This window comes from Poecilia reticulata, chromosome 17 (assembly GCF_904066995.2).
Source record: "Poecilia reticulata chromosome 17, P_reticulata-male-v2, whole genome shotgun sequence".
Taxonomy (NCBI): domain Eukaryota; kingdom Metazoa; phylum Chordata; class Actinopteri; order Cyprinodontiformes; family Poeciliidae; genus Poecilia; species Poecilia reticulata.
This window is the reverse complement of record NC_088846.1, coordinates 26,275,533-26,291,402: the sequence shown is the minus strand read 5'-3', so window position 1 is coordinate 26,291,402 and position 15,870 is coordinate 26,275,533. Positions and strand designations below refer to the sequence as shown.

At 36.4% G+C, this 15,870-nt stretch overlaps 1 protein-coding gene across 2 annotated transcripts in view; it reads left to right on the top strand.

The window, feature by feature from the left end:
• The window catches only part of cntnap3 (contactin associated protein family member 3), a 114,629-nt gene extending 101,074 nt beyond the window's left edge, over positions 1–13,555 (top strand). Inside the window, exons 22-24 of one of the 2 annotated variants that reach the window (XM_008433924.3) lie at positions 6,831–7,049; positions 7,954–8,025; positions 8,938–13,555. In XM_008433924.3, coding sequence (XP_008432146.2) covers positions 6,831–7,049; positions 7,954–8,025; positions 8,938–9,134 — 488 coding nt within the window. In that variant the 3' untranslated portion in view covers positions 9,135–13,555. The remainder of the gene's footprint in view (positions 1–6,830; positions 7,050–7,953; positions 8,026–8,937) is intronic. The other variant, XM_008433926.3, reaches the window with a different exon arrangement.
• Positions 13,556–15,870: the final 2,315 nt, after the last annotated feature.

The following is a 15,870-nucleotide window of genomic DNA, read 5'->3' as shown; positions in this document are numbered from 1 at the left end:
GCTCAGGACTTTTAGAGTCTTTAAAAAAGCAAAGTACATTTCTGCTCCATGTTATTAGATAACTCTCAGGTGTGGGATGATAAGGAGGTTGTTGCCTTCAGAGCAAAATGTCTCACATCTGCTGCATTATGGGGTTCAGAGCAGGTGGGGAGCAGACCAGGACATATGTGAAGTACTAATGTACAGGAAGGACTATAAAGTGGTTTGAGTCAAGATTATAATACTATAATAAAAAAAAGGAACCTGTTTCCTGACCTGATTACCGAGCAGACATGCCTGATTAAAGTCCTACAATGCAAAAACAAAATATTATGAAGTATTTTTGCTTAGTTTTTAGTGCAAATATCTTATCAGACTTAAAATATATAAAAATAGCCTGTAAGTAATGTTTCAGCAAGATATAGAAGATTTAAGTCGATAATTCTTAAATATTGATGAAAAAGTTCAACTTCCACTGGCAGAACGTGGGAAAAATGTTTCAAGTGCAACTTTATTTATCAATATTAATGAATTATTGACTTAAAACAAGCATCCAGATCTTCCTGAAAGCAACTTGAAAGTTAGTTTTGTCTTATTTCAAGTGAACAAAGATATTTGCACTAGATGTTAGACTGAAGATACTTGGTAATATTTTTGCAGTGCAGATTGTGCAGATAATTTAACTTCTGCTGCACAACCAGATTTCCTGAAGTCCTAGACTTTGTGTGCAATCCTGGACCAAACAAATACATACAAGTTGATACAAAACACAGGATTTTTTCATTTATTAAAAACGAAAAACACAACATATACATTACAAGACAGGGTCACATGAAGCTCCTCTCTCACCTGGTGGCCGGTCCTTAGAACCGTTTAACACTCTGGTCACGAAGCAACAAGCTTATCTACCCGGCAACAGTGTGTCATAAACTCCATGCTGGAGTCACTGGAGAGTGTGAGGAGGGAGTGTGTTAAGTTATTCTGTGGCAGAAAAACCCTCTAAACATGATTTATAGAGAACATTTCTCTCTTCTTGACTCAGTTCTTCCTTCTTTCTTCAGATGTTTTACAACAGTGAACAAAAATGCAGTAAGAATGAAAGAAAGCAACATTTTTGCTGATTCTTTGTCGTTTTTTAATATTTTTTTTTAGAGCTTGCCATGTTAGTTGATTATTTTGTTAGTTTATTTATTAGTTACTTCTGTGTAGGATTTAGTTTTCTTTGAGTAGTTTGTTAGTTTTCACCTAGTTTGTAATTTCTCTGAGTCCCAGTTCATCTCCGTGTTTCCTTTGACCTTAAAATAGCACAAACTGGAATTACGATGATAAATTTGCTTAATGGAAACACGGCAATTTTAAAATATGTATATATATTTTCCATTGCAAGTTTTTGCACTATAAGAGATTTGTGGATTTTGCAAAACTGCAATGGAAAAACTTTTTTTTTGCACCACTCCAGTTTGTAAATGGGGATGGAGTATTAGGACCACACTCATAAAATAAAATAAACTCTGAGAATAAAGTGATAAAACTATAGAATAAAGTCAAAATTAGAAGAATAAAGACATAATATGAGCATATATGTAACATTACGACTTTATTCTGTTAATTTGATCACTTTTTTGGTATTGTTGCAACTTTACTCTGATATTATTTTGATTTTGTTCTCATATTTTTATGTCTTTATTCTGTTTTTAGTATGGCCCTATTTCTCCATTGTAGTTTACAGCAGCTCATTTGGACAATGTACCTTCTGCACTTGGGTCTTTTTCATGACCGACACTTTTTGACGATTTTCCAATACTCTAAAACCCTCAAAAACTTTTCTGCGTTTGTTCAATCAAACTGAAAACTGCTTTAATAGATGGAAATTAGATCAAAAGAAGAATGATGCTGAAAGAAAATAAACATGTTTAACAGAGATGGATGAATTTTAAATAATTAATCTTCAGTGAAGGCCGACTCATTCTACGAAGGAACAAGAAAACGTTCCCAGACGTCTGGAGAGACAAAAGGACGCCTTTCTGTTCTGGCAGCTCTGCTCTGCTCTGTGCAAAACTTTTCTTTTTGTGTCATGTCTATAAAATATTTGATGACTTGTCATAATTTAAAATGGACCTGGTTACTGCGCTGGGAGGGACCGATGAGGACTTTCTGGGAGTTCTTCACGATGCATTGTTACACGTCTCAGCATATGATGGACAGTTGTAACAAATGATGTTTTATTTATTTTTTTGTTTTTCCTTTTCTTCTTGCGGTGAATTTCTGCTTCCCCTTTGATCCTGAAGGAGAGCCTGTAAAGACGAACAGCGTCCGTGATAGAACAAAAGGACAACCGCCGTCTTCTTCCCCAAACTCTGTCTCTTTATTACAAATTACTGAAATCATGAAATTATTAACACTTCCTAGAACAATCACATTCCTGTATCCCTCTGCTGCTACCAAACGAACCACACAGCCTTCACCTGAGTAAAAAGTATCAACTCCCACCAATCAATCCACAGCGCAGAGATGTACATTAAAAAAAACATTTCTCAAATAAGAGGATTAATTATGTTAAATGATGCAAGATGGAGATGTTATAATGAACAAAACATTAAGCTCTAATGTGTTTTGAATAACTACTGACCGACTGAATAACTACAGTTTAATTGATTACATAGAAAGGGAGAAAAAGTAACGTCTATAATAATAATAATAATAATAATAATAATAATGAGGACTTTCTGGGAGTTCTTCACGATGCATTGTCTTGGCCAGAAAGATTTTTAGTCTTGGAGTAAAAGATCAATTCTCTTTGTTCTTGCAAACTATTTCCAGACCTCAACTCCCCACGCTGCAGAAGGATGCACATGGCTAAAAGAGAGACTGTATGTTGGTAGCAAAAAGTCTGAGCCAGTGGAATTTATCCAATATAAGAGAAAAACCAGAATTTATGTCTGACGTTAAATAAAGAAACAATTTAAAATGCAAATAATACAGGAATACTTGGATCCCTGCAGCTTAGGGTGAAAATTGATGCATTCCAGATTAATAAAAGATTTCAGTCATTGTGAAACTGGCACCAGATGAGTCTGATTTTTACCCCCATTTTTACCACTTACATGCTATGTTGCAGAAACATGGCGCTTCTATCCACTGAAAAAACACAAAATCTTACCAAGTATTTGTTCTTAATTTCTAGTGCAAATATCTTAGTATGTTTAAAATGAGACAAAAATAACTTACAAGTAACTTTTCAGCAAGAAATTAGTTTATTTTAAGTCAAAAATTCCGTAATATTGCTGAAACATACCATAAGTTAAACATTTTTCATTTTTTAATTTATATGTTGTTCCACTAGCAGATTATCTTACTTATAACTAACACTTTTTTTTATCAATGTTGACTTAAAACAACATCATATCTTCCTGAAAAGTTACTTATAAGTTAGTTTAGTCTTTTTTCAGATGGACTCAAACACCAAATATTTGGTGAGATTTTGTATTTCTGCAGTTTGTTGCAGCATATCGGTGCCAAGCTGAATGAAAATCGTGACGCAGGAAGTGAAAATGTGAGGTTGTCGCCCATTTCCACATGCTGGAAATGCATCGGCTCTGTTGGATCACTGAGTAAACAAGTTTTTGATGAGTGCTGTTTAAATGCTTTTTAAAAGCAACAATCCATGTGTTAGCTTCAGCTGAAACATCGCCACACCTTCCAGGTTTAGGAAAATGCTGTAATGTATTTTATAATGGACTTTTAAAAGCTTGGGCATCGTTTTAGATGCTGGTGAAATCTTTATGCCACTCTGTTTTGCACTTCTTGCCCTCCCAAAATAAAAAAAATAAAAAGCCTCTGGCTGATGTATTTAGAGAATTTGGATTTTTGTACTTCTCACATGTGCATAAGTGTTTATTTCTTTGCATTATTGGAAAGAGTCGGGAATGTGTGGTGTCTCATTGCTATGATTTATCCACCTAAATGTGCATTTGTAGACAGGGAATTGTAAAAGGCTCAGGGTGACACGAGTAATAGGGAGCACGTCATGATTTATTCATGTTTCCTTTAAGCGGCTCCTTCAAAGAGCGTCTGAAATATAAGTTGCAAATAACATGAGGGGCTGAGAGGCCGCAGCTTTCAGCCAGACTGTCGCTTTAAAGGGTATCGCCCATTTATTTTAGCTTTATCTGAAGAGGCTGTCATTATAGTTGGAGAATTATACATTTCACTAGTTTGTCTGAGTTGAATGTGAAATTAGGATTGTTTTTTCTTGCAGAACAGATTGAGAAAAGACCGAGTAGGCTGCCTGGTTGGGTCGTTCTTGGCACTGTTGCCTTGTAGCAAGAAAGTTGTGGGTTTGATTCCCTGCCTTGGGTTTTTTTATGCATGAAATTTGCTTTTAGTCCCCATGAATATGTGGGTTTTCTCCGAGTACTCTGACTTCCTTCCACAGTCCAAAAACAAAACGGTTAGGTTAATTGCTTTTAGGTCTGAGTGTATGTACGGTTGTTTTTACAGAGTTGGGTAGTAATAACTACTTGCATTTTATATAGTTAGATTTTGGTGTAATTTCTAGTACAAACATCTTAGTACAGTTGAAATAAGACAAAACTAACTAACAACTTTGTTTTCAGCAAGAACTTGTTGTAAGAAAAATAATTCCTTAATATTGATTAAAACGCACTAATTCTACTGGCAGATTGTTTCACTTCTAACATGGAAAAAATGTCTCGCTTTAAATTAAACAATCTGCCAGAGGATCTAGTATTTTTTCTTAATTAAAATTAAGGAATTATCGACTTAAAAGAAGCTACTACATCATTACTTTTAAATTAGTTTTGTCTTAATTTAGGTGTACTAAGATATATGCACCAGAAACTAGACAAATACACACAAGTCAGATTTTGTGTTTTCAACAGGATTTTCTTGCCACATCGTTGAAATAATTTGGCCTTTAAAACACCCTAAGACGTACATTTTTAATTAAATTTACAACGGCTCTATTTCAGGTCACTTAATAAATCCTGATTTTATTGCAGTCTGGTGTAAAGCTCAGGTTTGTTGTCACACAGCTGAACGAGCGCGGCGCGTTTCAACCCTGTCATGTCGACGCACAACCTGCTGCCCACTCTGTCAAACCGACAGAGGCAGAGACTCTGATCAGAATCAGAAAAAGCAGCGGCGACGTGGATTTCCCGTCGCTTCCCCCCAGCCTCGTCATCCATCAGGCTAACTAATGGAGCCAGAAGGAACACAGGGAGGCTGGAGGAGACGTGATGTAGCGAGCAGAGCAACAGCTGAAAGACGGCTGTAATGTTTCCTCATCAACATGCAGATGTGTTCAGGTAACAGTCAGCTCTCAGTCATCTGATGCAGCTGTTTGTGTCGACTTTAGCAGCTGCTGTTTACGCTGCAGTGAGGAGTTCAGGTGAGTGATGGAGAGGATGGAGTCGGTGAAATTAACAGATAAAGGCAGAGAGGGGATATTTGTCCCATGAAGTGATGGATGCAGGTGGAAACTGGAAGAATTGAAGGCCAATGATGAATTAAAAGTCTGTCAGCATTTGGTGATTGTCTCGTTTATGCTTCCAGGAGCAGAGTTGGTACCAGCTAGTTACATTTACTTGAGTAACTTTTTTTTATTTAATTTTTTTTATTACTTCCGGGGTAGTAACATCGCCACACCTTCCAGGTTTAGCAAAATGCTGTAATGTATTTTATAATGGACTTTTAAAAGCTTGGGCATCGTTTTAGATGCTGGTAAAATCTTTATAATTTTATTATAAAGTATTTCTACTCTTGAGTAAAATTTCTGGATTTTCTACCCACTGAATGAAAATCAAACATGTTTTAACCAAAACTCCACCAGACACAGACACACACCTGCAGTTTTTGTTAGTTTCATAAGTTTTATATTGAAAGAAACTGATTTGGAAATATTTTCTTTAGTCTGATTTTATTTTTTTGTTACTTACATGAATTATTGTCATGTTTGTTCTCATAAAACCAAAAGTTCCACTTATTTTGGTCCATCTGATTATGTAATTTTTAAATATTAAATGATTTATTTGATCATTTACTCAGTATTTGAGTATACTTTTTACTAAATATTGTTTTACTCTTACTTGAGTAATTTATTGGATGGCTGCTTTTTACTTTTACTTGAGTACAATTTTTGCAAACTCTGTCCAGGAGCAGCTAAATAATCTGCCGCTGCTCTTCCAGTTTTCAGTTAAGATAACATCCATTTTTTCCACAATGCAGAGGAACAGGAGAAACTAAACACCAGGAATATTTTGTGCATTTCAAAAGCATTCGTACCACTTTTAACTTTTTTAAAAATGTCATGTTGCAACCATGTAAAACTGCAGCATGCAACTTTAATAAAAAAATGTTTTCTACAAATTTACTAAAACTGTCACCATATTGGGAGACAGATAATATGTGGAAAAATGGATCTCCTCCACCTCCTTCCTCCCTGTGCTGAAGAAATGTACTGCCGCCAGTCAAAAACAACCAATCAGAGCCAGGAGGAGGGTCTTAGCGCTGTCAATCAAGCCTCTGAATGCGCTGCTAAATGTGTAAAGGTGGAGAAACAGCTCACAGTCATCGATGGCTAACTACCCTTTGTATTCACAACAGGCTCTGCTGAATAATTTGCCAGTGGAACAATACATTTTAACTTGTATTGTTTCACTGACAGATTATTTCACTAGAACTTCTTTCGTCAATATTAAGAAATTTATATAAGTAAAGACATAATAGACAGAAATGTGCATGCTAATTTAGATATCGCTGACTTTGCACCATTTGCTACCTGTTTTGCACAGATGTTCAGAATAATGTATATTTTTTCCTTTCTTTTGCAGAGTCTGGTGATTTGGACCCTCATCTGGCACGGCTGGCCTCTCTGGGTTTCACCGGCTGCCTGTCAGTAGTTCAGTTCAACTCCATCAATCCTCTGAAAGCTGCTCTGCTCCACCCAGACACCAGCCCCGTCATCATCACCGGACCTTTGGTTCGGTCCAACTGTGGCTCTGCAGCCTCAGCCAATCCCTACGCAGCTGAAAACATTCACCATATATCAGGTAAAACATGGAGTTACGGATCAAACTTTGAGTAGAAGTTTGATTTGTGTTACTTGTGCTGCTTTATTTAGTTTGTCTGTCATTGTGTGTCTGGTCCTACCAATTAAACTTAAGAAATTAATAAAGTATTTTATTCAGGGTCAAAAACAGAACATCTACAAGAACTATGAAACGAGATTTTCATTTATTTCTCCAGAGAAACATTTTAGCCGTAATTATGTTCTGGTTCATTTTTTCTTCTTTTTCTGTTTTTCCATATTTCCTCTGTACTTGTTTTGTTGATTGGATTTTCTTTCTACTCTTCTCACATTCTGCAAAAACACAAAACCTTACCAAGTATTTTTGGTCTAGTTTCTAGAGCAAATATCTTAATACAAGTTATAAGTACCTTTTGACAAAGATAGGTGGAGTAGTGGTACTATTGGCAGATTATTTCACGTATAACAAAGAAAAATGTCTTGTTAGAAGTGAAATAATCTGTACCAGTACTTTTTCATCAAAATTAAGGATTTATTGACTCTAAACAAGCTCCTAAAGTTACTTGTAAATTAGTTTTTATCTAATTTCAAGTGTACTAAGATATTTTGCACTAGAAACTAGACCAAAAATACTTGGTAAGATTTAGTGTTTTTTGCAGTGTAGGAGAACAAAAACTCTTATCGTACTTTTATTAAACTTTAAACAATAAGAATTAAAACTATTTTCAGTTGTGATGCATTTTAAAGGGGAACATGAGGGTTCTCTGTTTAAAGGATGCTTCAGTATTTCTCTTGTTTTGCTGTGTGTTCATAACTTCTGCTTCTCTCATTTTCCTCCTCAATTCGGTGATGACTTCTGGCTTTTTATTTTGGTCTTTCTAACTTCTCTCTTGCTCTGATTTGTTCCTCCTGACTCTTTGCTGTAGACCGGTCCGGCTCAGTGGGCTCAGGTCAACCTTTAGTCAATGCCATCAGGACCGACTCGGCTCTGATTGGAGGTACTAAACCATTTCTGTCTCTCCCTGCACTGGAATCCGTGTCCCATTTGCTCACCCTATCAGTTTCAAATCAGGCAAAGCATCTTTTATAAAACGTGGCTTTAATGTGTTTGTTCAGGCGACATTTAAAACGTTTGGAGCGAGAGATGGGCAAGACATGACTCGATTTAAAACCAATTTAAACGTTGGTTCTCTGCCAGCATTAATTGATTCAAAGTGGAGATTATACGAGGTGGGAACTGTGGAAGTCATTTAAAACTGTCCATTCAATCCTGTTGTACACAAAGGGCAGAAAACCTAATCGAACTACAGAAATCTGCTGATTATCACAATACATGGTCATTTTTTTAATGCATTATTAAACTGATTTTAAATTCTGCTTCGACCTATTAAGCTCTGCTTAGTTTTCCCTTAAGTGCTCAGGTTTGATCTTAACTGATGGAAAACTTTTTAAAGTGTTTTTTTAGATTAGCAATTCAATCAGCTGTGCATGAAAGAAATGTGCTGCGGTTCTGTTATGCCAGACTTTCTGCATATAAATTAAAATAGAGGAACAATTCAGTAAGTTAAACCTGTATAGATTCAACCCACAGACTCATTTATTTCAAGTGTTTCTTTTTCTTTTGATGATTAGAGCTTACAGCTAATAAAAAACAAGTTTCAGTTTCTCAGAAAATATTAGACTAATAAAAACGGTTTTAATGTTATGGCTCATACAGGAAGACGGCTGGTTTTACAGTCCGGGTCACTGCTGAAGACGATAGACTTTCAGAGGGCTGTATGTTAATGGGAAGTTGAGTGGAAGGAAAAACTGTATTCAGTATTTTGTCTTTTTTTTTATTTGCTCCCACAATCAGTCAGATTACCATAAAAGAAACACTGTTTATTGAATTAATGATATTCTAATTCCAGGTGTCATAGCCGTCGTCATCTTCGTGGTTCTGACCGGCTTGGCCGTCGCCGCGCGGTACCTCTACCGGAGGAAGGACACTTATCGAAACCAGGAGGGGAACGCGGTCAAACAGGAAGACAGTCCAGACTTCCCTTTCAACAACCAGACTGACTCCCAGAACCTGTCCTCTGAAAACCCAAAGGAGTATTTTATCTAACAGGAGTTCTGCCGACCCGCCGCGCTGCCGCTGTTTCACAGGGTCGGAGGTGAAGAAGACGACTTGAAGACCCTCTGGACTCGTCGCTCGGCTCAAGAGCCTCCTGGACTCTTTGTTACCAAAAGTGGCTCAACTTCAAGGCGAAGGCAAAAGCAAACAGTTTGGTGTTGTGTTTCTGTTGCTTTACTGTATAATTGTGGATATTCTGATACAAACAGGCAACAGTGTTTGACTTCAAGGTGGTAATATGCATTTTTACAGAAACTGGAATGTGGGATTTGTGTCTTGGCAACAAGTTTTTGCTGCTTTCACTTTGTTACTTTTTCAATGTTGAAGTTGTCAATCTTACTAGGGAGAAAATGTGAAGTGCTGCCCCCTTGTGGCAACATGTAAAGATGGTTTCCAGATTCATGTGTTTGGGTTTAAAGGGATTTCGCAAAACATTCATTAATGTGTTACTTTTCTCCAATTTCCAGGGTCATATTTTAATTCCCTTCATGCATATTTTGGTTTCTTACACCAGCCGCCAAATTTAATCCACAACTTAAGCCAGGGGTGTCCAAACTTTTTGTCACATGGACCAAGTAAAAAGAATTAGCAGAACAAAAAACTATAGTTTTTATCGCTTTATCTTATGTTTTTTACTGCTCAAGAATAAACTAAGTATACAATAATTTTTATTAAATAACAAAGTCAATTTTTTTGTTGGAAATATGTTTAAATCTATGTAAATCCAAAATTTAAAAAGGGTTTTACATTTTAAGGCATTAAAATGTAAAGGCATCTTTTAGGCCTGGATCAAAAAATAAATAAATAAATAAATATAAATATATATATATATATATATATAAGAACAGGGTTTTATTTTAAAATGTTTTCTATATTAAGCCAAGTTTAATCAATTAATTAAAAGCAGATCTGGGTTGTAAATCTGGTTTTATTAACTGAGTCAAAGAGAAACCAAAAAGTGTTTTTATTAAAATACATACTTTGTGTTTTATGTAAGATTTTCCATTGAAAGATTTTAATTTGTTAGAAATTAAAGACAAAACCGTCTCCATCTGCACCAACCACGTTTGCTGGCCGGGCCACACAGAATCAATCCAAGGCTCACAAATGGCCCCCGAGCCGCACTTTGGACACCCCTGACTTAAGCACACATTATGTAGAATATAAAGGTGCATTTAGTATCGTTTTAAAAATCATTGTACCAAAACACAATGTGAAATGTTACTATGGACTTTGTGAAGCGTTTAGGCTTATCTTAGTTGCCTTAGCAACTCCATTCCTTTATACATTTTTGGACAAACTGAGACAAAACTGCTTCTGTGCTTTGAGATGTTGTCCTCAAGAGACTGTGGAGACGAAAAAACAACTGAGTAAAACATTTTGATGTGTAATTAACATTTGTAACCACAGATCTGGTTCAGTTGATGCAGCAAGCATCTGTTAAATTGTTTAGTAAAAAAAAAGAAAACAGTGTTTTGCAAGAGGTTGAATATTGATCGCCGTGTGTCACATGAAGTAAAACTGGGTTGAGAATTTCAAATGATGCAAGAGTATAAATAACCGACATCTTTACGGTTGTTTTCACAAAGGCGAAGTGAATTTCTGCATTTTGTGCTGGGATCCGTTTTGCATCTTGTTAAAGCTCACAAGGGATGACGGTTTCAGAAGTTATATGGGGAAAAAGTTTCATTAAAAGTGACCAAATTCGCTATTATGTACATTGCATCTAATGGTCAGTCATGACTAAGTAGGTCATTTCCAGGCTCAGACATTTTAGGATTTAGCTCGAAGCTAATGAGGAAAAGTCTCATCAGCCTGGAGCTAATGATCCTAAAACGCTTTGCTAAAAGTTAGATTGAAACTCTGTGCATGGAGCAGCAAAACTAATCTGGTGAGTGTGAAGGACGCCTGTTTTTGCACTGACGAAGGGGAAAAAATCTCTTAATACATTCCAATGTTTGAAAATCTTTTTGTAAGACTGAGCAGTTTCCCCCGAGCCTGGATGTCTGAAGCATGAGGTATCTTTTCAAAACTATGGACCAAAGGGTGTAGTCAAAGGCTTTGATTGTTTTTCTGGTCAAGTTTGTAGTGAAAAAAAAGAAAAATATTGAGAAGCATAAAAGATAATAGGTGAGAATGATGTTATGTTTAGAAACCGAAAGGTTAATTTATGCAACGAGGAAGAGAAAGGATACATTTTCTTCAAGATCAGCAGTTTGGAGACTTAGCAAACCTACACCCTTTGAAGGGACTTAAGAGAGTGCATTGCTGAGCCAAGTCATCTTTTAAATCACCACTTTGATAAATGACTGCATGACGAGGCTGATTTGAAGGTCTGAAAGTCTGGCAGCATTCAAACCAACACAGTTTCTGCTCCTGACCAGCATTTTCTTTATTATTTGACCTCTATTCATACAAGTTGTCTCTGAGATCCAAGATCACATTTACAACAGAGACTTGTTTTGACTAAACACACAAACACAGCAACATAACAAGCAATTTAGAGATTTGCTTGTAACGTTGACGACAGCGTTTATTTCTCTGCTGTCATTTCTCCCAGCAACTAAAGAACAAACACTTTTCAAAACGTAAGAGACCACACACAGAGATAAAAATATTAGGAATCAGAAAGATGTTTGGTGTGTGGTGTTGAGCAACACACCACACAACAGATTTCACTCACCAACATTCAGAGTTCGATGGGAAATCTTACGAGATCAAACGTGAATTCAGAGAACAAACATGGCTGACAAGGAAGAAGCAACGGTGATCATTTGTGGAGTAACAGAGAAAATACGTCTCTGATGTCCATCAAGCTTTCTGGAGCTCCATGGAAGTCGTTTTCTGAATTCTCCACCGTCTTTCTCTCTCCTCGCTTTCAGATTGGCTCACATTCAACGAGCTGCGTTCTCGTTTGTCCACATAATATCAGCACCATGTTGGGTTAAGACAATCCAACATGTAGAATATCCTGGATTTTAGATTGGAGCGATTCTAAAGTCCTTCCAAACAGACTGAACTCACCACACACAGCAGGACTGACTTAAAAGATTTTACTGATTATCAGAAAGTTCTTAAAATTGTTGCAAAGAAAAGATCTTGTTGTGAGTCTCACTTTCTTCCACATAACTATCAAAATATTAAACTTATGTAGTTTAACGGTGTAGCGTTAATCTGAAAAAACTTCAAACTGATGCTACATTTGTTATGGATGGAATGGAGGTTAAACTACTTCATTTGGAGTTCGCCGTCAATTATCTCCTTTTTGCTCCCACACTGTCCTAATTATTGAAATAAATAATGGAAAAGTCAGTTGAAGTTAATTTTGGTTTAATAGTCTCAAAATCTTTAGGTTTTTTTTTGTTTAAATAACTAAAGGTGGGCATTTATTGTGAAAAATTTCTTATAAAATTCGGATTTATTGTGATAAATTTCAATTATAGATAATAAATGAAAAATATTAAATGTTTTCTCCAGTTTTTTTTTTCCACAAAAGCCTCAATAAATGTCAGTAAATTCAGAAATATGATTAAATGCAGTTGTGTACAATTTAGTGATAAAAATCACATTTTTATCTTAAATGAGAATTTTTTTAAGAACAATATTTTGTGGTGCTATGAATGCTATCCAATAAAGTCACAGCCATGCAGCTACCTAAAAAATACATAATACATTTATTTTTTTATCATGATCTTTATCGTTATCGCAATAGTACCACAAAATGTTGCGATAAAATTCTGAGTCCATCTCGCCCACCTCTTCTCTGAAGTGTGAGGTTGTTCACTTCTCTAAAACTGCTTGCAGGGAACTTTCCTTCCTCCATTTCTTAATGCGTTTCAGCTGCGAGGTCTCCGAGCAGCAGCAGCAGCAGCAGCCACTCTTAACGCCGTCGCCTCATTTGCTTCACACAGAGATCATTCTTAGACACTAATCTGCTTTGATGTGCAGGTAGATGTGGACAAAGCGCCAAACTGTGAGAGGAGGCGAGTCAGACAGGAACAGAATCAGACAGGAACAGAATCAGACAGGAACAGAATCAGACATCTTCCAGGCAGACATCCTTCTAATCAAAATGAATTTTCTCAAGTGCAGCTCATGTGCAAACAACGCAAAGGACGAAAAGTGTGTCAATTATCGAAGTTTGTGACAAACGGCACCATCTCCATCCTAAACTCTGAAGTTCAGATGTGAGTTTAATGACGAGTTGTTAAAGTTGGGGGTGGTTCAGTGTCCGTCTTTCTTTGGGTCAGCTTTGTAGATAAGTCTGAGTGAAACTGGACAAACGTTTCTGTCAGTGCAGCTGAGAAGCAAATGTTTACACACTGATGGTCATAATGAAGTGAAGCAAGTTAACTTTTGTTTTTGTGCCTCCTGATTAAAAAATGGCCTCAAAGTAAAACATTTTTTGAAGAGCATGTGTGGGTTTGATTTTTCTTTCAACGATAAAGTTGTTTACTGAATTTGTTTTTTTGTTTTTTTTTTTTTACAAAAGGATGAATCTTGTCTAAGAATGTTTCAAAACGAGTTTGTTTCCCACATCATTTTTAAACTTCTGACTTTAGAGACCAATATGGCATAACATTATGACCACCTGCCAACAGTCTTGATTAATCAATAATTTATTTCCATACACATCCACAATATTGATAACCAAAAATCAGAACAGTGGCCATTAAAAGCATTCAGAGAGATATCTAATCAATGCCACTACTTTGTTTTCCAGGGGAAATTAATCAAATAAAATCAGCTCTGTTGGTCAAAACTCCGAAAATCCTGTTTTCAACTCAGCTTTGTTTATTTTTTTTTATTCAAAAATGAATTGGGTATGCGACATTCTTTTGATATTTTTATATATTTCTCAGATTTAGTTGAATAGTCAAAAAGGAGAAAAATAAATGTAAATTGTTACAATTGTTTTTGTTCTTTTTTGGTTTTGTATTATATATATATATATATATATATATATATATGAGTAAAAATTCAAAAATGTCCCTTTGATCCAGAACTGCTAAAAGGTAAAGTTTTGCTCTCTAAATTTCTACAGACATCACTGCGTTTCCTTTGCCTTCTCTTTCTGCCCTCTTTCCTGCTGTTAGTTAGATTCCTTCCGTTCCACTTGAACAAGTTGCTTTGCATAAAAACATCGATTAGACTCATTGAGGTAAATGTAGAAGTGGCGTCTGCAGAAGAGAGGAGTCGGTTTGACAGAGTCGGGCGCAGATGGAGATCGGCGAACAGCCGCCACAGAGGAGCTGGAGGCCGGCTGACTGTGTTCCTCCCTGCATGGCTGATTTAATGACAGGCAGCAAACTCATTCAGCAGCACAAACAAAAACACTCTGAACCTGCTGGAGGTTTATGACCGCTGAGACGGGGAGGCGTCAATATGAACCCAACAGAACTTCTGGTAAAGATGGGTCCTAATGAAATGTGGATTTTATTGAAAATGCATGTTATTTATCCTTTAAAATGTCAACTTTGAAACTTGTTTTCAACACTAGTAATGATGCCACAGCTGGAGATTGATGGGTATTTTTCTCAAACCTTCAATAAAAGAACCACAGACAACATATATGAATCTTATGACTAAGCTTTTGCAAAAGGAGAAGACTCAGCAAACTGCTCCTCCAAGCCGTTCACTGAGCGTCTGAAGACCTTTGGTTACAGCTTGTCTTTTATTATCAAGCAGAAACAGAAGACAGCAGAGATAAATTATTACTGCACAGACAGTTTCTAAGGTAGGGAGTATTCCGGTTGATAAGAAGGCACCTGTGGAAACGTAGTTTAAGATCTGGGAAACACACAGTTAACTGTTTCACATGAAAACAAACAGGCAGATGGGGCCTCCAGGTCACACAGAAGAAAGAGAACATTTTAAACTGAACATTAGACTGAATATGAACTGAAGTAATAACTAAATGATAATACCAAAGAATCTCTAACAGAGATGTGGATCAGATTTTGAGTATCCCCCAACTTTCTGCTTGCAAGGTCAGACAGTTTTATAGTTTTTGTAATATCCTGACGCAATTTGACCTGTTTAGGTCAGGAGTCCGCAACCTTCACTTCAAAGAGACATTTTGTTCCTAAAAACAAAAAACTTTGAAGCCACAAATGTTTTCACACCGTTTTGGATATTGGTCATATCAAAATTGGTTTATTTTGCAAAACTGCAATGGGAAGGAACACTTACTGCGTCACACACAAAGCCTTTGACATGTTGGAGCATCAGTTTCTTTTCAAGGTTTTACAAAGGTTTGGATTTGGGTCAAACTTCTGTAGAATAATTGAAAGCTTTTATAACGGTACCTCAAGTTCAGTGGCGCTTCCACACGGTACGTCTCCTCGTTTCACCATTAATAGGGGAGTAAAACAGGGATGTAATATTTCCCCCTTCCTCTTCATCTTGGCCGTTGAAGTGATGAGTATTTTTATAAAAAACTCAAATATACCTAAATTGAAAGTTTTCGATCACCAAATTATAATCAGTCAGCTAGCTGACGACACCACAATTTTTTTTTTTAAATTTAGACCAAACCCCTAAAGTCCTTGAGTTAATTAATACTTTCTCCAAAGCATCAGGATTAACCCTAAACCTGCAGAAGTGTGAACTGATGGCGATTCATGGCTCTGATCTGACAGAAGCTTATAATATTCCCATTAAATCTTCAGTTAAATATCTTGGAATTCTAATAACTAAAGATGCCAAACTCAGTGAAACTGTTAAC